The 25,523-nt window shown below is 39.0% G+C and overlaps 1 protein-coding gene across 3 annotated transcripts in view; it reads right to left on the bottom strand.

The window, feature by feature from the left end:
• fgfr3 (fibroblast growth factor receptor 3) overlaps positions 1 to 25,523 on the bottom strand; it is a 134,053-nt gene that overhangs the window by 97,046 nt on the left and 11,484 nt on the right. For all 3 annotated transcript variants that reach the window (XM_077538178.1, XM_077538179.1, XM_077538180.1), the window contains exon 2: positions 10,629 to 10,692. In XM_077538178.1, the coding sequence (XP_077394304.1) occupies positions 10,629 to 10,692 (64 nt within the window). The remainder of the gene's footprint in view (positions 1 to 10,628; positions 10,693 to 25,523) is intronic.

The raw sequence follows: 25,523 nt of genomic DNA, 5'->3' as shown, positions 1-25,523 counted from the left end.
CCCACGCAGTCATACCAAAATAGTTTTTTTGCCGACCGCACGCTGCAATGAAACGTTTGTGTGTAAACAGCATGTGGTATTCTGTCTCGCTCTCTCTTGAGCATCTTCCGGTTGCCATGGTAACCGTCATCGTGCTCCTCGTGAGTCACGTGACAGCAATCGTTGCTCCTCTTAGTGTGAAAATCATCACCAAAATCATTTGGTGTTTTACAGCTGTTGGACTTAGAGCATTTCGAAGCGTAAAAATCTCACGTCTTAGTTATGTCAAACAAGACAAACATAAAATAAGAGAAATTTGCAGCAATATTCACTCGGCAGTCTCTAAAATTGGTGGACTTATAAGTTTGGAGATAGTCGCTTAACTAGTTAATTTTTGTGGTCAATTGCCTTTTAAAGAAACGGACTAAACCAAAGTTTGCTAGTAACAAAGTCGAAAAATGTAATCACGCCAAACCACATCGAGTCATACCTCAAAATAACGGTCTCACCGAGGGCGTTCAATAACACGAACTGTTTTTTTTTTATACGTTGTTAAATATTGACGCAAAGTCCCTTTTTTTTTGCTTGAAAACGTCAAACCTATTCAAGGTTGTATCACAAATTGAAAAAGGTAACCGAAGACACAGCCGGTTTATCCGACAGTCACGGGTGCTCCTCGGCTTGTTTTTTTGTTGCAGATATAAATACACCGCGTCTGCACTAAAGCTGCTTTTATAGGGACATTAAACCCCTTTTTCTTTTTTTTTCTTCCATCAACACCACACAAGTGTTGCTGCTGCATTTAGCAGCTGAAAGACGTCCAGTCTGCCCTCCGAGAGGACCACCACAAGCTTTTCATTGTCGCTCCTCGGGGGTCTTAGGAGCTTTTAGTTGCGGCTCCTACCCGCACCTCCAAAATAAATAAATTAATTAATTTAAAAAAAAAAAAAAAAAAAAAAAAGGTTACCTCAAGTTGCAATACAAAAAAAATTGTGACATCATCATGAAAGTCATTGCGAATGTAGCGTAAATATTGACACCAACGTTAACGTAGTTCGTAGTGCTTCTTTTGATATATACAATATTACAGAGTTTGTACTTTTTTTTTTGTTTGGTGTACCATGACAGATTTTGAATGTAACAAGTAGTAAGCGTAATAGCGCAATTGCTAAAGTCATTTTCCAGCTATGTGCTCGTTAAAATGTTTTTTTTTTTCTTTGTCTGTGTGCATTTTCGGTCAGCCAGGCCACAAGACTTCAACCGAAGCATTGAGACTCCTTTTTTTGTTTGTTAATGTTTTTTTTCCTTGTTTTCCAAAAACATTCAAAAATGACTTGGGGGCAATTATGGTATTACGCTAACGAAATGTGCTATGGCTCAGTGACGGGTTGGGAAATATTGTGGAAAGCAAGAAGCGTAAACCAGCCCAAACCGGTCGTCCGCAAACAACCGCACAGACTGCAGCTGCCTTTTTTTTTTTTTTTGCTTGCCCCAAAATAAATGAGGAAAAACAGTGGACATGTATCGACGCTAACTGTGTGTGTGGGGGTGTGTGCGCGCGCATGTGCGGTTCTGTGTGTTATTCTGGTTAGCGAGGCTATAAAAGTAGGAGAGCAATTCCGAGCGCCGGTTTTACGGTAACCCCCGACCAAAAACTGGCACCACAACAACAACAACAACAAAATGGCCGCCTCGCTGTGGATCAGCAGTGGGCGAAGAACACTCCCCCCCCCCCCACAAAAAAACGAGGTTTTGTCAAAATAGTATATTTTTCCAAAACATTTTGTTTTAATCTTTTTACTACTTACTTTCAGAATACTCTTGTCAGTTTTTTTTCTGAATGTTTATAAAATGACAAAAAAACAGAATAAATAGTCTGAAAAAATAGAAGCAAAAAAAATAAAATAAATAAAACGACAAAAAAAAAAAAAGTATATTTTTCCAAAACATTTTGTTTTAATCTTGTTACTACTTACTTTCAGAATATATATATATATATTTTTTTAAAGTCTGGAAAACAGAAACTAAAAAACATAAATAAAACGACAAAGCCCAAAAAAGATTACTCAGAAAAAAAGAGATTTTACCCCCAATGCATTTTTTTTACATTAATTTTTATTTATTTCATCCCCTCATTTTAGAGAGTCCTTTTATTTTTTTTATTATGATTTTTCTTTTAAAGCAATGAAAAAAAAACAGTTTAATTATTGGAACCTCTTTCATTTCACTAAAGCATCATAAAACTAGTGTTGTTCCGATACCGATACTGGTATCGGCAGAGGTGCCGATACTGCATAAAAACAGTGGTATCGGTAGCGGTGAGCACTCACAAGTAACATGCCGATACTATTAATTCCAACGCTAATATAGGATTTTGAATGCAGCATCTTGTGTCTTGCTCGTGCACGACATTCACTTATATGTGACATGTTCACTGCATGCCGATCTAAGATATCCTATTGGCCCTTGAATGCTCTGAACCAATGGCAGGACAGCTTTTTCATGTTGAGGAAAAAAAATCTTAAAATATCGGTATGGTATCGGTATCGGCCGATACTGCAAAGCTGGGTATCGGTGGCCAAAAAACGGTATCGGAACAACACTACATAAAACCTTACTTTTTATTTTTTTCTGCTTTTCTGAATATTTTTTTTAAATGACAGAAAAAAATTACAAAACTGAAAAAATAGTCTGAAAAACAGAAACTAAAAACATAAATAAAGCCCAAAAAATTACTAAAAAAATCTGAGATTTTTCCCCCAATGCATTGTGTTTATTTTTTTTTTTTTACATTATTTCACCCCCTCATCTCATTTTAGAGTCCTTTTATTTTTATTATCTGATTTTTCTTTTAATTATTTGCTATTTACTACGATGCCACTTTTTAATCTCAATGACCGCAGCTAAAAGAAAAAAAACAATGCAAGAAAATAACATGTAAGCACATTTCCACACAGGAAATGCTCCCCCCCCCCTTTTTTTTTGTTTTGTTTTTTTGTTTTCCACATGCTCACATTGTCCTCCAAGCGAATAAATAAATGGTGTGCAACTTAACAAGAAGCAGCTGTGATTGTTCAACTGGTGGAAAAATGACAAACACAAATCATAAATGACATCGTAAAAAGTCCATTGTTAGTTGGCGGGGTGGGGGTGGGGTGTGGGGGCTTCCTTTCTTTTTTTTTTTTCTTTTTGTTTGACACAGTCATTCTTCTCTCTTGACCACACAGACTCACAAATTTCCCAAGCAGCCATTTGCCAGCAGAGAGTTCAAAAATATTATTTGAATAAAGTCGACATAGCCTAACTCAACATGGCGTTATTAATATTATGGTCGCTGCAAATATGTCTTGCTTTCAAAGTGTGATGAAAGATTCCACTCGAGCTTGTCGCGCCCGCAGCCGTAAATAAGAATAAATAACAATCGTAAAATCCCCGGGTACAAAGTGAAATCGAAAGTCACTCATGTGACCAATACATCATTTTTGTGTCGGCGGGACAAAAAACGAGAGCGAAAACTTGTCTGGGAGTTCATAAATCCGTATGAGTGTGCGTGTGTGTCACATGTACGACAGAGTCAGCGGACCACCCACAGGGGGCCGACGCCAGCTGATGATGATGATGTTGCAGTCTGGACTTTATTATTTATTTATGGCGTTTTTTTTTTGTTTTTTTTTCAATTAATGGAGGCTTTTCAGTGGCGTCAACGTGAGCACAAGCGTCGCCCGCAAGAATGCGGAGCGCCTCCAAACGGTTCCACTTAGCTGGCGTGCAATGGGAAGACTTTTAGCGTTAAACTCGTTATTGTTTTAATTTTATACAAGCTCCTCCCACTGTCAAAGTACAAGGCCCTGGAATTTATCCAAATTGGCTGCTTCACCCCAAAATGCCCTGACTTCCTGTTTGATTTCAGGCATGGCTCCTTGAGACTTTTTGGTGCGCCCTGTCATGATAGACATATGCACCCAATTTCATGTTGATAGACGAAATTAGCGTCAGGGTCTAATTTTTTTCAAACTTTTAATATTCATAGTCAAGCAGTCTAACATCTTGTTTCCAAAATGGGCGACTTCCTGTTCAATTTCAGGCATGGGTCCTTGAGGCTTTTTGGTGCGCCCTGGCATGATAGACATGCTCACCAAATTTCATGTTGCTAGACGAAACCGGTGACGGGGGCTAATTTTTTCAAATTTTTAAGGAATATTCATAGACAAGCAGGCTAACATCTTGTTCCCAAATTGGCCGACTTCCTGTTCAATTTCGGGCATGGGTCCTTGAGACTTTTTGGTGTGCCCTGTCATGATAGACATGCTCACCAAATTTCATGTTGACAGACGAAACTGGTGACGGGGGCTATTTTTTTTTTTTCCAACTTTTAAAGAATATTCATAGACAAGCAGGCTAACATCTTGTTTCCAAAATGGCCGACTTCCTGTTCAATTTCAGGCATGGGTCCTTGAGACTTTTTGGTGCGCCCAATTTCATGTTGATAGACAGAACTGGCGTCGGGGGGCTAATTTTTTTCAAACTTTTAAAGGAAAACTCATAGGCAAGCAAACTAACATTTTGTTTCCAAAATGGCCGACTTCTGTTTCATAATTTTAAAAAAAATGAAAATTACCTTTTATCATTACTAGTAGTATTTGGTGCAAAAAAAACAAAACAAAACAAAACAAAGTTGTTTGAGATCACTTGGGTCAATTTGACACAAATTTCTGTTTTTTTGTTTTGTTTGTTTTTGCTCAAACTTCTGGTTTGTTTTAAAGAAAATGAGCCCATGTCTGACCCAACTGTTTTATTTTTAGAGCGTAGGGTTGGGGCGCGCCAATGCTTGGCATATGAAAGTTGGTGCTTTGTTTAAAAAGCCAGGGAAGTGTTTGCTGTTTTGATGGTGGCTCACACCTTCAAAAATCTGGGAAAGTTAAGAGTTTTTACAAAATGTGTGCAAGGGGAGAAGGGTGCGCCAATTTTCTTGGGATGTTGAATGGGTGTGCAGAAATGCTGTATCGTGGTTATGCCAACTTTGTCAGGATGTTCAAAGGGGGTGGTATAGCTTTGGGTGAGTTTTTAAGTTGGGTGTGTGGGTGATGTCAAGGGGTTGCACCAATTTTGCCAACATGATAAAAGTGGTGCGTGGCTTGAAATGATTTTAATTTTTTTTGGTACTGAATATCCTAACGTGTATGAGATTTTGAAGTGGGTGTGTGGGTGATGTCAAGGGGGTGCACCAATTTTGCCAACATGATAAAAGTGGTGCGTAACTTGAAATTATTTTTTAGTACTGAATATCCTAACTCGTATGAGATTTTGAAGTGGGTGTGTGGGTGATGTCAAGGGGGTGCACCAATTTTGCCAACATGTTAAAAGTGGTGCGTGACTTGAAAATTATTTTTTTAGTACTGAATATCCTAACTTGTATGAGATTTTGAAGTGGGTGTGTGGGTGATGTCAAGGGGGTGCACCAATTTTGCCAACATGATAAAAGTGGTGCGTGCCTTGAAAATTATTTCTTTGGTACTGGATATCCTAACTCCTATGAGATTTTGAAGTGGGTGTGCGGCTTCAAATGCATAATTTGAGTATGATCAGTGTAGAGGGGGTGCGCTGTCGGGCATGTCGATGTGAGTGCCTTTTTGACTGACCTTGAAGGCATCACGCCGCCGGTCAGCGAGTACATCGCGCTGCTGTCAACGTGCGCATTACGTCTCGGGGTCGGCGGGCTGACTTTAAAGAAAAAAAAAAAATCTTGTGTAGTTTTCTCGCCTAATGAGGCGGCGTTCTGCGTGAGCCGGGATGTGCGCTGACTAATTATCGTCCCCCGCTGGAAGCTCGTCAGTGTTGAAGAAGTCAGCCACCCGCCATGCATAAATCATCAGAGCGCTAATGGAGGTTAATGTAGGCTGCGACTCCAACATGGCCGACACCGAGCGTGTGCGGGAAGTCATTCAAATGAGGAATGGGCGAGTATCGATACGGGTCAAACTCGAGGTCCTCGAGGTCTGAGTCCTTCATGTTTTAGATGTCCAGGAAGAATGCTACGGAAGCGCATTGCATTCACTTGAAAAAAACAAACTGTTTTTCTAATTTTTTGGGGGAGCTTTTTTTGTGTGTATTTTGTTTTTGTTGTAATTTTTTTTTTCTGACTAAAAATAAAATAAATAAAAAGAATAAATAATCATTTAAATAAATAAAAATTAGTGATAAAGTTGAAGGTACGTTGGAGGAATGCGGCAAAGTGTCCACCATTAGCGAGTGTACAATAAGTCACTTGGAATTCAGACATAAATAATAATAATAATAATAATAATAATAATAATTTACTCAGATAATTTGAGCACCAGATTCTGTTTTTTTGGAGTATTTTTTCTGTTTTTTTTTGTTTTTTTTAAAATAATTTTCCCCCTGTTATGAATTTATTTTTCTGTTTTTCTGACTAATTTTACCTCCTGTTTTTCTGAATATATCCCCCACCCTCATTTTTCTGAATTTTTTTTTATGACAGAAAAAAATATTCAGTAAAACAGAAAAAAATATTCAGATGAACAGATATTTTTTTAATTGCACTTCCTTGGAAATAAAAATTAGTGATATAGTTGAAGGTATGCAGCAAAATGTCCGCCATTAGTCACTTGGAGTTCAGAGGTGTGTGTGTGTGTGTGTGTTTGGCTCAGATAAACAGAGCACCAAATTCTGTTATTTGGAGTAATTTATTTTTTTCTGTTTTTGTCTAAATATTTTATTTCCCTGTTCTGAATTTTTTCCCTGTTTTTATGAGTATTTTTTCCCATTTTTATGATTTTATTCTGGTTTGTTTGAGTATTTTTTTTCTGTTTTTTATTTTATTTTATTTTTTTCCCCCGTTCTGAAATTTTTTCCGTTTTTCTGAGTAATTTTACCTCCTGTTTTTCTGATTTTCTTCTGTTTTTCGAAGTAATTTCTTTTCTGTTTTTTAAATATTTTTTTCCCCTTTTCTGATTTTTCCCCGTTTTTCTGAGTAATTTTTTTTGTTTTTGTCCCCATTCTGAATTTTTTTCTGACTAATTTTACCTCCTGCTCTTCTGAATATTCCTCCCACATTTTTCGATTTTTTATATATATATATATATATATATATATATATATATATATATATATATATTTTTTTTTTTTTTTTTTTTTTTTACAGAAAAAAAAATCAGTAGAACAGAAAAAAATATTCAGATGAACAGAATTTTTAAAAATTACACAAAAAACAAAGCTCCCCCCCAAAAATTAGTCAGACAGAACAGTTTATTTTTGTTTTTTACAAGTCAATTCAATACGCCTCTGTAGAATGCTGCTTTATCATTAGAAAAGAAAGACAAGGTGATGTAGCTACCTCCTTTACCTGAGAGGACCTCAACGTACGTGCGTGTGCGTGTTTGTTGACAGTCATCTATGTTGAAAAGCAGCTGGCGCACGCGGCCACATTGCATTACGGACAGCAAACTGCAGGAAATCGCAATGGAACCTGCAGGAGCAATCACACAGCTGCTTCTTTTTTGGGGGGAAAAAAAGGTGGTGGTGGTGGTGCGCCGTGTGGGGTGCGACTGTGCGAGTCTCTCTCTGTCCATTTAGCTGCAAACACAGCAGGAACACAGATGGTGCCAAAATGTGATGTGAATCCAAGATAGAGACAGTAAGTGATGGGGTGGGGGGTTAGAGGTGGGGAGGGGGTGCACAGGGACACAAGGTGAAATAGAACCCACGGCCTGAAAGGAGACAAGAGGGACAGAGTGTGTGTGTGTGTGTGGGGGGGGGGGGGGGGGGGGGGGGGGGGGTTATTTGGGTGGCGTTTTTGTCCCACTCACACCTGTTGACAAGAGGACGCGATGATGTCACCCGCTTGCCCCCCCCCCCCCCCCCCCCCCCCCGCTCGAGGGAAGAGGTGGAAGAAAGCAGCGGGTCACTCGGGGTGGTGGGACGAGAGAGCGAGTGAGAGGCTGTGGGGGGGTGCGCCTGGGGAGGGCATGTCGAGGGTCCTGTGGAAGCAGGAAGGTTTATTGTCTTGAAGATGTTTTTGCGGTAGCTGCAGAAAAAGGTGAACCAACTCTTGTCAGGATGTTGAAGCGGGTGCGTGGCTCCAAGAAATTTTGACTTGTTTTTTGGAGGTGCACCAACTCTGTCTGGATTTTGTAGGGGGTGTTTGACTTAGTAAGTTAAGTCCCATTCTGTTCATTTTTGGGAGGGTGTGTGCTCGTTAAAATGGGAGTTGGGAATCAAACTTTATGGTAGACGGTGGTGCGCCAACGCTCAGGATAATAAAAGGGGTGTGTGGCATAAAAACATAGTGAAGTTGTAATCATTTTTTTGCGTGGGTCTGCTCTAACTCAAAACTTCAAAGCTTCAACAAAGCTTCAAAAACCGACTTCAATTTTGACCTTTTTTTCCCCAAGGGTGTGTACCAACTCTGGATGTTGAAAGGGGTGCGTGGCTCAATAGGTTTGTAAATGTTGACCTTTTTTTGTGAACCACTCCGTCTGGATGTTGAAGAGCAGCAAAGTTTAAAAAGTTATTGAAATTTTAACTTTTTTTTTTTTTTTTTTTTTTTTTTTTTTAAAGAGCGTATGCATCAACTTTGATGGAGGGGGTGCGTGGCTTAAAAAGTTTTGTCAATTTAGTCTATTTTGTGGAGGGTGTATTCCAACTCTGACATGATGTTGAAAGGTTTGTGTAGCTTAAAAAGAACTTAAAAAACAACTTTATTGTAGACGGAGGTGCACCAACTCTGTCAAAATATTGAAAGAGGTGCACGGCCCAAAAAAAATAAAAAAGGGAAATTTTTACCATTTTTGTGAGAATGTGCTCCAACTCTATCAAATTGTTGCAAAGGATTCTGTTGCTGAAAAACATACTGAGATTTTGATCTTTTTTTTTTTCAAGGGTGTGCATGTCTCTGGGATGTTGAAGAGGGTGCATGGCTGAAATAGTTGGGTGAATGTTGACTCTTGTTTTGGAGGTTATGCGCCAATTGTGTCTGGATGTTGAAGGGGTGAAATGTTGAAAATGTTTTGAGGGGTATGCACCAACCTTGTCGAGATGATGACGGGGTGCGTGGATTAGAAAATTTTGTTAATTTTGGCCATTTTGTGGAGGGTGTGCTTCAACTCTTCAACATAGGGAAATTTTGACAATTTTTTTGGTCAACTCTGTCAGGATTTTGAAAGGGGTTCCATGCTGAAATGTTGACCATTTTTTCCAAGGGTATGCAACAACTCTGGATGTTCAAGGGGGGAGCGTGACTGAAAAGATTTGTTAAATGTTGACCTTTTTTTGGAGGGGGTGCACAAAATCTGTCAAAGAATGAAAATGTAGGGAAATTTTGTCAATTTTTTGGAGGGTGTTTGTCACTCAAAATGAGAAAAAATTTGAAACTTTATTGCGAAAGAGGGTGCACCAAATCTGTCAAGATAATGAATAAAAATGTAGGGTAATTTTGTCAATTTTTTGGAGGGTGTTTGTCACTCAAAATAAGAGAAAATTTGAAACTTTATTGTGGAAGGGGGTGCGCCAAATCTGTCAAGATAATAAATAAAAATGTAGGGAAATTTTGTCCACTTTTTGGAGGGTATTCACAATTCACCAACTCTGTCAGGATGTTGACTCTGTGGTTTGAAAAGTTTGAACGATATTGACTTCATTCTGTGTGGGAGTGTTCAATTTGGTGCAAAAAAAAAACATTTTTAATATATATATATATTTTCTTTTTTCAGTTCCGCTTAAAACCTGTTCAACTCACGCAACATATGCCGCCGCTCAAAGACTTGAATTTCCCATCTATTGAGACGCCTCGTAATTACCTCGAGAGGATAAAATAAGGAGGTGCAGAAGGGGGTGCGAGGGGGGGGACATATTAAAAGTGCCTGAAAAAGAAATACTTTGCATTCTTCTATCAGTCCTCAAAAAGGATGAAGAGGATGAAGAGGGAGGAAGAGGAGGAGGTGTTGGGTCTATGAAAAAAAAAAAAAAAAAAAAAAAAAAAATCGGGTGCGTTCCAGGAGTTGCTCCCCTGGGGGAATCTGAATAAATTAATCACAGCGATTGGCTTCCTCCCTCCGCCGGGACGCCGCGGTCTAATTGGGCCCCGGCCCGGACGGAGCGCTCTGATTGGTCGAAGGGGAATGTGAGAACCTGAAGACCTCGGTCCGCTGGGCTGACAGGAGCTCAAAGGGCAGCTTCTCTCCGTGGCGTGAATGGCGAGGAGCAGGCGAGGGGGAGGCGGCGGAGGGCTCAGGGGAGGCGAGGTGGGGGGTGGCATGGGTGTCGGGGGGGGGTGCGCTATTATCCGGCTACTAATGGAGCGACGGATTTTTGGAGAGGGATAATTAAAAGCGATGGAAGTGGGGAGGAGGTGTGAGAGGAGTGTGTTGTCATGTGTGCAGGTTCACGTTTGCAGAGGCACACTAGGCTGGATCTCTGCGACAAAGGCAGGGGTTCGCGCCCCCCACCACCCCCCCACCCAATGGCCAGACATCTGCCTCATTATAGCCTCCACTTCACTGCATGCTGCCCATTGTGGCCGCTTTCTCTTGTTTGTGCTCACCATTCACACAACTGCAGCGCAACACAGGAAGCACTTTGTTTCATAAATCATCACCCCCCCAATCGGCATTGCCCGAGAGAGACAACGATACCTGTGAGGAAGATGATGAAGTTGCACGTGATGTAAATCCAACATCTACGTCCGGGGTGTGATACCTGTAAGGAAGAGTGATACCACTGAGGAAGATATTTGTTCAATTTCCATAGCTGTACGCGACAAACCGTTGACAGTCATAAATTCTGTCACCCCTGATGCTTCAAACTTGTCAGCGGTAGCAAATCCAACTGTGGCAGGGTTTTTACTTTCCGGACTTGGATTTGCCACCTCTGGTTAAAAGTGAATAAATGAAACGCTAAATCATCTCAGGATTCCACAGTTGTTAGCTAATGCACTCGCTAGCTAGCTCCCTGGTGCTCGTCTACCTGCTAGGGAGCTAGCTCGCTAGCATGAGAGGCTAAAGCCAAACTTTGGCGGGTTTTTTACTTTCCGGACTTGGATTTGTCACCTCTGGTTAAAAGTGAATATAAGAAATGCTAAATCACCTCAGGATGCCACAGGTGCTAGCTAATGCACTCGCTAGCTAGCTCCCTGGTGCTCGTTTACCTGCTAGGGAGATAGCTAGCTAGCACAAGGGGCTAAAGCTTACTTTCTGGACCTGGATTTGCCACTCCTGAAACTTGTAGAACAATGTTAAATCTCCCGTAGTGCTTTCCAAACATAAATGAGGACTTGAGCATGCGGGGGGGGGGGGGGGGGGGGGGGTAAATTCCGACAGCGAGACAACGCACGTCTGCATGCGCATACCACCGGAGCCCTCCGATCCCTGGCATGCTTTCATACAGTGTGACGACGCCTTTCTACCACCGCTGAATGCGGCCTTTGAGAGTCGGGCGGGGTCGGTGGGTGGGGGGGGAAAGCAAACATGTAGCCGGCAGCGTCCGCCTGGGAAAAGAACATCCCGAGCGAGTGGCGGTGGGCCGTCCGCACACAGCGGCAGCCTGAGCAAACAAGCTGAGAGGGCTTGATGAGAGCCGGGGGGCTGCTGGGCGGGGGTGTTTTCCCGCCTTATTTTCACGCAACAAAAGGTCCTGGAATCGCATTTTTGGTGGGATTTGCTCAAGACGGCTTCTTCGAAACCAAAATGGAGGACTTCCTGTTCAGTTTCGGGCAGGCGGGATCCTTGAGACTTTTTTGGGCGTGCTGCCATGAAAGGCTCAATTCCGTGTTGATTGGTGAATCGGGTGCATTCACACCCAACGATCCGACAATTGCATGTCCAAAATGGCCGACTTCCTGTTCAATTTTGGCACGCCCTCCCGGTTATTAAACTGGCATGCAGGGCTCCCCCCCCCCCCATCAAATTACAGATTTTTTATTATTATTATTATGAACAAAAATTCTATTTTTGTCATACAGTTGAACTTAAATGTATCACTATAACTTTGTTTTCATAAAGCTTGACTTTCCCGCACATAATTAACATCTTAAATCTTGTGAGAAAAGTTTTTCTGGTAAAATTGTGACTCGTGTCAAGTTTTTTTTCATAGTGCATTTACCAAAATGGAAAAAAAAAAAAATCATGATCATGATTTTTCTTGTCAGAAATTTTCTCTTGTAAATTTTCAACTTTTTACTAATAAATTAGTTATCACAGAAAATTCACTCTTTTCAATCATTTCTTTATAAAGTTATATTTTCCCTATTTTTTCAATATTATTTGTTTTTTTTTTTTTATCTCAAATTTAAAGGTTTTTTCTTTTAAATTTAAATTTTTCTATGAAATTGAAAAATATTTGTACATTCAAATAGAAATGTTCAACCACTTTTGGTGTCAAAGTTGAAAGTTGTTTCTTTATAGTTATTTTTTCCCTACTATGTTTTTTAAAATATTATTTAATTATTTTTTTTTATCTAGAATTTAAAGTTTTTTTTTTTTTTAGTTAAATTAAAATTTTCTATAAAATTGAAAAATATTTGTACATCCAAATAGAAATGTTCAACCACTTTTGGTGTCAAAGTTGAAAGTTGTTTCTTTATAAAGTTATTTTTTCCCAATTATGTTTTTTTTTTTATATTATTTTTTTTCTTAATCTAGAATTTAAAGTTTTTTTTTGTTTGTTTTTTAAAGTAAATTTAATTTCTTTTGTATAAAATTGAAAAATATTTGTACATCCAAATAGAAATGTTCAACCACTTTTGGTGTCAAAGTTGAAAGTTGTTTCTTTATAGTTATTTTTTCCCTACTATGTTTTTTTAAAATATTATTTAATTATTTTTTTTTATCTAGAATTTAAAGTTGTTGTTTTTTTTAGTTAAATTAAAATTTTCTATAAAATTGAAAAATATTTGTACATCCAAATAGAAATGTTCAACCACTTTTGGTGTCAAAGTTGAAAGTTGTTTCTTTATAAAGTTATTTTTTCCCAATTATGTTTTTTTTTTTATATTATTTTTTTTCTTAATCTAGAATTTAAAGTTTTTTTTTGTTTGTTTTTTAAAGTAAATTTAATTTCTTTTGTATAAAATTGAAAAATATTTGTACATCCAAATAGAAATGTTCAACCACTTTTGGTGTCAAAGTTGAAAGTTGTTTCTTTATAAAGTTATTTTTTCCCTATTATGTTTTTTTTGAAAAATATTATTTAATTATTTTTAATCTAGAATTTAAAGTTGTTTTTTTTTAAGTTAAATTAAAATTTTTGTATAAAATTGAAAAATAGTTGTACATCCAAATAGAAATGTTCGATTACTTTTGGCGTCAAAGTTGAAAGTTGTTTCTTTAGAAAGTTATTTTTTCCCTATTATGTTTTTTTTAATTATTATTCTTTAATTATTTTTTTAAATTTATAATTTAAAGTGTTGTTTTTTTTAAGTTAAATGTATTTTTTTTGTATAAAATTGAAAAATATTGGGGGCGGGGGTCCCCTGTTCAAATTAATAGAGCCCGGGTTACTTTTTGACCCAACTCCAACTGTTTTGACACCACAAAAACGTCAATATTCTGACACTTTTAAAGCGATGCACCTCCTTCAGCATCCCTGACTTTTTATTTTTATTTTTTTACTCCCCATCAACATTCCAGCAGAGTGGACACACCCCCTCATTCCTGTATGTTTGTTTTTGAACTCATTTTGACTTGTTGAATTTCAGAGCAGGTTTGTTACTTTCTATTTTTCCCCCAAAATGCTTTGTTTTAGTTTAGATTTTATTAGATTCAGTATTAGCTTTTTTTTTTTTTTTTTTTTTTAAGAAATTGTCGAGTGGAAGATAAAAAAAAGTCACCAAGTATTGTGTCATAAAGTAAGATAAATAAAAAAAAAAATTGTTTGACATTTGAGCGATACCAAAATAAATAGCGTTCCCTCGTTTATCGCTGGGGTTACGTTCCAAAAAATACTCGAAATAAGTGAAATCCTCTAAGTAGTCAGCTTTATTGTTTACATTTATTATAAACGTTTTAACACACTTAAAAAAATAAAATAAAAATTCTCACGTTTTTCTCGTATAAACAGTCTCGATGATCAAACTTTCATAAACTAAAAAAAAAGGTACTCTGCTGTAAAAAACAAAAAAAAAAAAAAACGTAAAATTGCACACAAAAAATGAGAAACAGCGAGGCTGTGAAAAGTGAACGCTATATTTAAAATGAATGAAAACAAAGAACATTTTTGTTTTAATTTTAGTTAGCATTATTTAGTTTTATGAATGTAAGATGCAGTTTAAGCTATTTATTTATTTATTTATTTATTTTTTGTTTGTTTGTTTTACTTTTTATTTCATTTTTTTCCAATTTTAGTTGGGGGTTATTTTGTTCGTTTTGGTTACTATAATAACATTGCCACTTCCCCCCCCCCAAAAAGGTCAAAATCTCCAAATGCATTTAACATTCAATGCAACATCCCTCACAAAAAAACATTTGAAACGTGATGGACAGTTTTCCATTTCTGTTTGATGATTGGCATATCATCAAAAGGGAGCCAAGCGTCTCGTCATCACTTTCATTCTTTCCCCCCGCCACAAGAGTGCATCCCCGGGGGTGTTCATTAGTTCAATTCAACCCCCCCCCCCCCCGCCCCCGTTCATATCACGGCACTACAAAATGGCAGCACTTTGGCTGCATGTTGATAAAAGCGCTGTCAGTCTTGTGAGGAGAAAGTTGAGTGTTGTGGGGTTGGGGGGGGGGCTAACAGGAGGGGGTGTCATGACAGCGGCAAATGATCCCAAAAGCATCTCCATGTGATGCAATCGTGTCGTCATGGCGACGCTTCAACCCGAGACTCCTTCTTATGTGTCAAGTACAAACGGCTCCATTTCGACAACAAATCACGATAAGGAATACCAAAAAAAAAAAAAAAAAAAAAAAAAAAAAAGTCGTTTTTAGCAGTACTAAAGCGTCACAACTCACAGGACGCTTCACAACGCAGATGGACGATCACCCAAATCTAATCAACCATTCATCTCATCAATAACTCATCAATTTGATAATTGATGAGTTATTGATTCATTCATTGATAAATATTTTACGATGAATCATTGTCCCCTTTTCTTAAGAAGACTTAAAAGTGACGTTAACAAAAGCCGACATTTTTTGCATGTTCCTCGACGTCGCCCCCCTTCCTCCATAACGTGTAATTACACGCTGTATGTGTCACAATATCAAAAGGTGAAGTGTCATTTTGCAGCCCCCCCCCTCGCGCCGGGACCCCCAAAACCGTAAAGGTCGGTGGCAATGTAGCGTGGGGAGAAAAAAAAAAAAAGAAAAAAAAGATTGTTTTGTCAGATGTTGCGCGGCGCCGCTGCCGAGCGAGCATTATGGGATGTATTCCTGCGGCCGCGCTTGGCAGGCCTCAAAGGCGTCAGCGAAAGTCTCTTTCGGGACGCGCTGGCACGCCGACGCAAGCCACAAGGCTGCAGCGGGCCGGTGTAATTAGAACCACACCGCCCTCCCCCTGCTTCTGCGCCTCCTCAATCTCGCGCCATTTATTTTATTTTTTTCCGACTTGTAGTGGGACAAGATCGCATCGTCAACATTTATTAGCCAACGCGTCCGTTACACTCCAATCAAAAGTCTCGGAAAAATATCTGGTCAAACAAAAAATAAAAAAATAAAAAAATAAAAATAAAAACATGGACATGGAGTAAGTCCTCCTCAGCAATAGTTGGCGCTATACTGTGGCAGTTTCAGTGAATCTGCATCACAACCAAGAGGTTATTTTAGTTCACTAAAATTAATGAAAAAACTAAAACTAAAAATCAAAATACAAATTTTGTTAACAAAATAAAATAAAACCGAAAATGCGTTGAAAAAAAACAAAAAACAAAAACTAACTGAAACATCAATTTATGTTTATTTACATTTATGTTTTGTATGAGTCCCGCCAACGTCGTTCGCTGAACCAATGAGGTTATATGTACTTTTTTTTAATGGTCAAATTTTTTTTTAGTACACTTTTTGTAAACATTTTCTTTTTTGGGGGTACAATTTTTTTTACATGTACAATTTTTTTTTATGTTCAGATTTTTCCTTACAGGTACAATTCTTTTGTGTACAGATTTATTTATTTTTACAGGTACAATTTTTTTATGTACAATTATTTATTTATTTATTTATTTTTTTTTTTAAAGGTACAGATTTTTATGCACAGATTTTTTTTACAGGTACAGATTTTTACGTACAGATTTTTTTTTACAGGTACAATTTTTTTTCTGTATAGATCTTTTTTTATTATAGGTACCTTTTTTTGTTTATTTTACAGGTACAATTTTTTTATGTACTGATTTTTTTTACAGGTACAAATTACACCTTTTACACATACAAATTTATACAGGTACAATTTTTTTTTTTACAAGTTACTTTTGCACCATATTTACCTCCATACATGGAGATGATTTTAAATGTTTTTTTGGTAGATTTTAGATGTAAACCGGAACAATGATGTTTGAAAGTGTCACGCTTGTTTTTTAAATATTGCGCATAAGTAATACACATTTATTTTTTTTTTTTAAAAGGTACAGATTTTTATGCATAGATTTTTTTTTTACAGGTACAAATTTTTTACAGGTAAAAAAAAATTTCTCTATATATCTTTTTTTGTTATAGGTACCTTTTTTTTTTTTTTTTTTACAGGTACAATTTTTTTACAGGTAAAAAAAAAATTCTGTACAGATCTTTTTTTGTTATAGGTACCTTTTTTTTGTTTTTTTTTACAGGTACAATGTTTTCATGTACTGATTTTTTTTTACAGGTACAAATCACACTATTACACATACAAATTTATACAGGTACAATTTTTTTTTTACAAGTTACTTTTGCACCATATTTACCTCCATACATGGAGATGATTTTAAATGGTTTTTTTTGTAGATTTTAGATGTAAACCGGAACAATGATGTTTGAAAGTGTCACGCTTGTTTTTTAAATATTGCGCATAAGTAATACACATTTTTTTAAAAGCTAAAACTAATACTGAAACTAACTCACACTAAACTAAAACTAAGCAATTATGAAAGAACTAAAACTAATTAAAAAAAAAAAAAAACTAACAGAACCGCCCTAAAAACTAAATAAAACTTATTAAAAAAAAAAAAAAAAAAAAACTCAAAACGATATCAAACCGAACTAAAATGAAATAAAATTCCAAAACTATAACCCTGGTCAGAACTAAGTGATTTGTTCACAATGATTAGTGACATTTTTAGATTCCAAACGGACTACAAGTATCAGTAAAAGGGGGTATGAAACATCCCTAATATAAAATCAACATTTTGTTTAGAAAGTTTTGAACGTCAACATTTGTTCGAAAACAAACAAATCAATCCAATCATTAAAAAAAAAAAAAGATTTATGATTGATCTGATGAGCTTGAAAAATAATCTAACTTCCTTTGTTGTTTTTTTCCCCCCGTTGACCACGTTTTACCCACAATGCACTGGCAGCACGGGAACGCGCCTCCTCATCTCCGGCCACAAGCTTGTGATTATCTTGCCGGGGGAACTAGAAGGGGACACTGGAAATATTCCCCTCAAAAACCTTCCGTCATGGCTGCTCCCACTCCCGCTCGGGTCGTTCCCGTAAGTTGGCCACCAAAAAGTTGTTAGCGCTACTGTTGACGTCACAGATGCGCTGTTGATAAACACAAGTGGTCATTTCTGAGGACTTCTACGCAGACTTGATAAACTAACCTTGCAGGAGGTCAACTTTGTTTGAACATTTCAAAACAGATAAGGAGAGGATGCGCGTCTTGTAGCATCGCAAGCTAGCTCCTAGATTAGCGTTAATTAAACTTCAAAACGAGCGTTTCAACTTGTTGGAGGAGAAGAAAAAATGTTTTGTGAGAACCTCTTAAGAGTTCGCATCAGCTAGCATCAAAAGCTCAATTTAGCTAGCTTAGCTTTTTCTGAATGCCGTCTTGTAACATTGCAAGCTAACGCCTAGCTTAGCGCCAGCTAGTGTTAATTAAACTTCAAAACAAGCGTTTCAACTTGTTGGAGCAGAACAAAAAATGTTTTGTGAGAACCTCTTGAGAGTTCGCATCAGCTAGCATCAAAAGCTCTAATTATCTTAGCTTAGCTTTTTCTGAACGCCGTCTTGTAGCATCGCAAGCTAGCTTAGCGCCAGCTAGCATTCAACTTCAAATCGATCATTTCCAACTAATTGCAGCAGGACGAAAAATGTTTTGTGAGAATCTCTTGAGAGTTCACATCAGCTAGCATCAAAAGCTCAATTTAGGTAAGTTTAGCTTTTTCTGTACGCCGTCTTGTAACATCGCAAGCTAGCTCCTAGCTTAGCGCCAGCTAGTGTTAATTAAACTTCAAAACGAGCGTTTGAATTTGTTGGAGCACAACAAAAAATGTTTTGTGAGAACGTCTTGAGAGTTTGCATCAGCTAGCATCAAAAGCTCAATTTAGCTTAGCTTTTCTTTGGCTTTTTTGGGAGGGGGGCACATCCCAAATAAGCAGTGTCAATCAGGTTCTCGTAGGAGAAGAAAATGCTGAGATGAAAAAATGGTCAAATATGATATAAAAATTGTTTCGGAATGGGAACATTTTGGAATAGGTTATTCTCGAATGGGTTTTGGGGCGGAATTTGAAGCTCATGTTTGATTTTTTAAAAAAGGCAAGACAGGCCACAACATTTGCAAGTGAAAAATATGTTTATTAAAAATATATCCTAAAAAATAAATAAATAAATAAATAAATAAATAAATAAAATGGCAAAAAATGCAAATTGAATCATTAAAATATATCTAAATAAAATACATAATTACATTTTTTTTTAAATACATTCAAAAATATGATTACATGAAACACCACAAAAATAAAATAAAAAAATGAAATAAAATTAAAAAAAAAGAATTAAAATAACAAAAAAATACATATATAAGCAAAACAGAAAAAGGAAAAAGAAAAAGAAATTCAAGAACATAATTTTAAGAAAATTAAATAAAGAAGCACATAAAATTAAATATAATAAACAAAATTAATATTAATATAAATATACATATATATATATATATATATACATATATGTTTTTTCCGATAGTTTTTTTTTTCTGTTTGACTGAATATTTTTTCTGTCATAAAAAAAAAAGAAGAAGAATTCTGAAAAATGGGGGGAAATATTCAGGAAAAACTAGAGGAAAAACAGTCAGAGTGATCAAATTCAATTGCAAAAAAAAAATACCCAAAATCCAAATGCAAAATGTTACATGTATAAAATGTTACATGTATAAATAAATGTTTCCTTAAAAAAATCTGTTACAAAAATCAAAAAAATATGTCATAGGGAAAAAAAAAATCGTCATAATAGTGCAGCTTCTCTTAAATTTTTCCTATTTTATACATTTTTGTTCACGTATGTCTATATTATTTTTCACAATAAATAAATGAAGAAATTACATCATAAGATAAAAACAAAACAAAAAACAACTCTTTTTAGGATCAGTTTTGCCATCTATTAGATATGTGTCGTAGATCTGGCTTCACATCTCACGCGCACACACGCACACGCACACATGCTCACGCACACACAGATGGAGAGTAGCGGGATGATAGCGAAGGAGTGATGAGGCGCGATTGACTTGTCTGAAACATCCCGGTGCAAATCCAGCAACCTCTTTCCTCTCAAAAAAAAAAAAACATCTGGACAACACATGGCCCGCACACACTCCCGTCTGCGTGCATGTGTGTGCGTATAAATGTATAGAGTGCATCCGGTGTCTGTCAATATGTGTGTGATGATGTCTTGACGTTGGATTAGTCGCTTCCTCCTGCAGGAACGGGAGCACGAAAATGTCCACCACGTCATGGAGACATTTTTGGCAAACGAGATCGACGCAAGCACACGGAGCCAGAATAAAGTCACGAGGGGGCGGGGCATGATGCACTCATTCACGACAATAAATATTCATCATCCGTGTGGCGTGTGGAAGCATGACGGATGTCGAAAAAAGCGAGGAACTAAAAAATTAACCGTGGCCCTAATCCTAATCCCTGAGGAGCACCTTCCTCGATGGTGACATCAAATAATCAAATAATGAATATGAATTTTTTTTTTAAATGTTTTTTTTTTTTTTTTACTTTTTGGTGAGGCTACGTTCTGGGGATAGACCAATTATCGTCCGAGCCGATTATTGGCGCAGATATTCAGCATTTTGGCCAGTGATAATTTCGTCGCCAAAAAAATTTGGTCATAATTTTCATCACAATTTTTTTTTTTTCCCCAGACGAAAATTAAATGAAAACTAAAATAGAAGCCATTCATTGAGATAACATGGTATAATTTTCTGTAAAAAAAAAAAAAAAAAAAAAATTCTAAATGTATGCTGAAGGAAAATATTGACTAAAGTGTCCATTTAGTCGACTAAAAAAAAAAATACTCAAAACTAAAATACTCTCTCTTAAAAAAAAGAAAAAAAAAAAAAAAAACTCTGGCAGTTTCAGTATTACAATAATCCGATATTTCAATATTATTACAATATTATTATATAATATTATTACAATATTACAATAATCCGGCAATAATCCGAAATGGTCAAATTATCGTACATTTGCCATTTTTTAGGATTATTGATCGTACAGAGGGTCAAATTATCGTACAAATAAAGTAATTATCGTACACCTGGCAACACTGTGGGTCAATCTCTAGTTATTAGAGCGTTCACCGTAACCCGTCGTCATTTCAAATGTGCGCCTTATAATCATGTCAGTTAGGAAGAAAAAAAAGTAAAAAAAAAAATTAAAAAAAAAAAAAAAAAGACTATGTTTGGCAGTAGGGGCGTTAAAAAAAAATCGATTCGGCGATATATCGCGATACTACATCGCGCGATTCTCGAATCGATTCAATAAAAAAAAAATCGATTTTTTTTTTTTTTTTTTTTTTTAAGAGCTCAGAATTGTTCATTCGGTAGTCTTACCCATTCAACGTCTTATCATCATTGCCTTTTTTTTTTGTGTGTGTGTGTGTGTGTGTGAATCGATTTTTAAACTTCCATTTTTAATGGAAAAATATTCAACAAAACGTCTGACTTCGGGTTAGGATTCACACCTTGAGCATGGAAGAATGTTATATGAACGGAACATTAAGCATTAATATTTTATTTTAATGCTGTTCAAACATGAAACTGATTACAACCTCTATAAGACTGAAATTTCAGATAAATAAATAATACATTTTCATATAAATCTTACACTCTACAAGCTTACTGATTAGTATTTTCTAAATTTGAATGAAAAAAAATCGCAACAATCGACTTATAAATTCGTATCGGGATTAATCGGTATCGAATCGAATCGTGACCTGTGAATCGTGATACGAATCGAATCGTCAGGTACTAGGCAATTCACACCCCTATTTGGCAGTTTGCTTCGCGCGTGAAACAACCGAAAAGGTATGCAACGGCGCAGTTTTCCTTTCTTCAAAATGCCTGCCTGACGTCAACAAACAAACCTCGCGCGAAAGGGATCCGACGGGAATGCTGTTATGTTCAGGTGTGAGGATCCCAAAAACACGGACAAGAAAATCAAGTTTGACAAAGTTTAATCTGTCACACAGCTGCGAAAATACAAAAGCACACTTGCAAATGCAAGGACTAACAAACAAAAACGCACACTAACAATTCACGTGAGTACCAAACAAAAAAGCTTACAATAGTAAGAATGATAGTCAACAGAAAACACACATCACCGAACGCGGAAAGGATCTAACAAAAGGAGCTTGCAAAAGGCAAGAATCAAAACTACCGAAACTGGAATACTTACTAAAAAACGAGACAGGCACAAGATCAAGGCGAGATACAAGAACGAGGAGCAGGTAAACGGGAGGTCGAGACTAGTTGGGAAAAGGGGACAAGCAAGAGGAATAGTCCGACAAACTGGTGTCTTCTAAGCAGACCATAAATAAGGAGGCTAATCAGCAAAACACAAGGCAGGTGTGTGTGGTTGGCCTAGGCTCCCCCCAGTGGTCACAAGAGCAACTGCAACAGAGAAAAACAGAGCAGGCCAGCCAACACAGAACATAACAGTACCCCCCCCTCAACGGACGCCCCTTGGCGGATTACCTGGCTTGTTGGGGTGAGACAAGTGGAAGTCACGGACCAAGGACGGATCGAGAATCCAAGAGCGGGGAACCCATTGGCGCTCTTCCGGCCCATAGCCTTCCCAGTCGACCAGGTACTGCACACCTCGCCCTCGACGTCGGGAGTCCAAAATCTCCCTCACCGTGTACACGGGATCGCCGTCAATCACTCTAGGTGGAGGAGGAAGAGGAGCTGCTGGAGGACTCAGAGGACTCACGGCCACGGGCTTGATCAGGGAGACATGGAACACTGGATGGATCCTGAGCGTTGGAGGTAACTTCAGCTTCACCGAGACTGGGTTGACCATGGATTCAATTTCAAAAGGGCCAATGTAGCGTGGGTCCAGTTTCTTGGACCCTCCCGCTAAATGTAGATCTCGTGACGACAACCACACCCTTTGTCCCGGGCAGTAGTCTGGTGCTGGGAGTCGTCGTCGGTTAGCAATCTCTTGGTTCCGGGCGGCGGTGCGCGAGAGCGCGGCCCTTGTCTCCCGCCACACACGGTGGGCTCGCCGGAGGTGGTGCTGAACAGACGGAATTGCTATCTCATGTTCTTGTGAAGGAAATACTGGTGGCTGGTAACCATAGGCTGTCATGAAGGGGGAGTGTCCAGTGGCAGAGGAAGTCAGAGAATTGTGTGCGTATTCCACCCATGGCAAGTGAGAGGACCAAGTTGTTGGATGGTTCTGACAGACGCATCGTAGAGCAGCTTCCAAGTCTTGATTTGCCCGCTCAGTTTGCCCATTGGTCTGCGGGTGGTAGCCTGAGGACAGGCTGGCAGTAGCTCCCATTGAAGCACAAAATTTCTTCCATACTCGTGATACGAATTGTGGTCCACGGTCTGATACAAGGTCCTGTGGGATGCCATGGATTCTGAACACGTGTCGGGTTACCAAGTTGGCTGTTCCCAAGGCGGATGGGAGCTTAGGCAGGGCAATGAAATGGGCCATCTTTGAAAAGCGGTCAACAACTGTCAGTACCACCGTGTTTCCTTGAGATGCAGGCAGGCCTGTGATGAAATCCAGTGATATGTGGGACCAAGGTCGGGAAGGAATTGGCAAAGGACGAAGCAGGCCTGCCGGAGGTCGGTGAGATGCTTTATTGCGGGCACAAACGTCACAGGCATTGATGAACTCTGCCACGTCTCTTCTCATTCGGGGCCACCAGAACTTCTGAGCCAAGAGGGAGTGTGTTCGGTCAATGCCGGGATGGCAGGCGATCCGGGAAGCATGTCCCCACTGCAGGACCTCTGGGCGGAGACGGGCTGGGACAAACAGTTTCCCCTCTGGGCAATTGTCTGGGATTTGTGCCTGGGTTTCTTGTACCCTTCTCTCCACCTCCCATTGGAGCGCGCCCACCACTCTGTTGCTGGGGATAATAGTTTCATTCCCTGGTCCTTCCCCCATTGGGTCGTAAATTCTGGACAGTGCATCGGGCTTAGTGTTGGCTGATCCACTCCGGTACGTCAGGATAAAATCAAACCTCGTCAAGATGAGTGCCCATCGAGCTTGTCTTGAGTTCAGTCTCTTGGCAGTTCGAATGTAGGCCAGGTTCTTGTGATCAGTGAAGACAGTGAATTGTTCCTTGGCGCCCTCCAGCCAGTGCCTCCACTCCTGAAGGGCCAGAACAATGGCCAGTAATTCTCGGTTGCCCACATAATAATTTGCTTCTGCCGGGCTGAGACGTCGTGAAAAGAAGGCGCAGGGATGGAGCTTCTGGTCGGCTGGGAATCGCTGAGAAAGGACGGCCCCCACTCCGGAGTCCGATGCGTCCACCTCGACAACAAACGGAAGGTTAAGATCAGGGTGGTACAATACAGGAGCCTGAGTAAATAGTTGTTTCAGTCTAGTGAAAGCCAAGTCGGCTTCTGGGGTCCATTTAAACGAAACCTTGTTGGATGTGAGTCGCGTTAGCGCGGCTGCTCTTTGGCTATAATTTCGGATAAAACGCCGATAGAAGTTAGCGAAACCGAGAAATCGCTGAAGTTGTTTCCTGGAGGTCGGAATCGGCCATTCTACCACTGCCTTAATCTTAGCTGGATCGGCTCGAATGTGGCCTTCCTCTACCACAAAACCCAGAAACTGAACAGAATTGGTGTGGAAGTCACACTTCTCGGCCTTTACAAAGAGGCGGTTCTCAAGTAAGCGCTGCAAAACCATACGGACATGGCAACGGTGATCTCTAAGATTCTTAGAAAAAATCAAAATATCATCCAGATAAACAAAACAAAAGTGGTTCAGCATGTCTCGCAGGACGTCATTTATTAATCTCTGAAACACAGCAGGGGCGTTTGTTAGCCCAAAAGGCATAACAAGATACTCGAAATGACCTAATGGTGTTTTAAATGCCGTCTTCCACTCATCCCCCTCCTTAATCCGGACTAAATGGTATGCGCTGCGGAGGTCTAATTTTGTAAACACCGTAGCAGACTGCAGTGGCGCGAAGGCTGAATCTAATAACGGAAGTGGGTATTTATCCTTAATCGTAATCTCATTTAGCCCCCGGTAATCAACACATGGTCGCAAGGTCTTATCCTTCTTGTCTATGAAGAAAAACCCTGCCCCTAGGGGTGAAGACGACGGTCGGATCAGGCCGGCAGCTAATGATTGGGAAATATAGTTGTGGAGGGCTTCTTGTTCGGGTTGAGACACTTGATATAGTCTGGAATTAGGTAGGGGTGCATTGGGAACAAGATTAATTGCACAATCATAGGGCCTATGAGGGGGTAAGGCCTGGGCTTGGTCCTTACTGAAAACCTTTCTCAGGTCATGATACTCAGCAGGTACTTTGGTTAAATCAATCTTCTCGGGACTCGGTTCAATGAGGGGTTGACTACTAACTTCTGCGGATTTTAAACAGTGTGAGTAACAAAATATACTCCAATTCTCAATTGCAGGAATATCCCAATTTATATCGGGATTATGCATCTTGAGCCAAGGTAGACCCAAAACGACAGGCGATGAACTAGAGGGCATAACCAAAAAACGTCGGGTCTCGCAATGATTTCCGGACAGTTTAAGGCTAAGAGGAGCTGTAATCTTGGTAACCTTAGCCAGAAGACGCCCGTTGAGGTCCAAGACCTGACGCGGTTTACGGAGGGTATAGGTAGGACATGACAAAAATACTACAATGCTGGGGTCAACAAAACAGTCATCGGACCCGGAATCAATCAAAGCCGTAATGTGCGAAACCCGCCCATAACCAGAGATCTCCCCTGGCAGTTCTAGTCTCTTTGCCGTTGGGTCTCTAATCAAGTCTACCAGCTCTGAACCGTCCTCGGGGTACTCACACGGGTTGCTGTTGTCGGGGCTGGTAGAGGGTCCCTCCATCTGGCGTTGCCCCCTCAGAGCTGTCGAGGAACCCGAGCAACATGGAGGCCGGATGGGGCAGGAAGAAACCGGGTGTCCAGTC

Source organism: Festucalex cinctus, chromosome 12 (genome assembly GCF_051991245.1).
Source record: "Festucalex cinctus isolate MCC-2025b chromosome 12, RoL_Fcin_1.0, whole genome shotgun sequence".
Taxonomy (NCBI): domain Eukaryota; kingdom Metazoa; phylum Chordata; class Actinopteri; order Syngnathiformes; family Syngnathidae; genus Festucalex; species Festucalex cinctus.
Note: the sequence above shows the minus strand (reverse complement) of the source record. Positions and strands in the feature narration are given on the sequence as shown.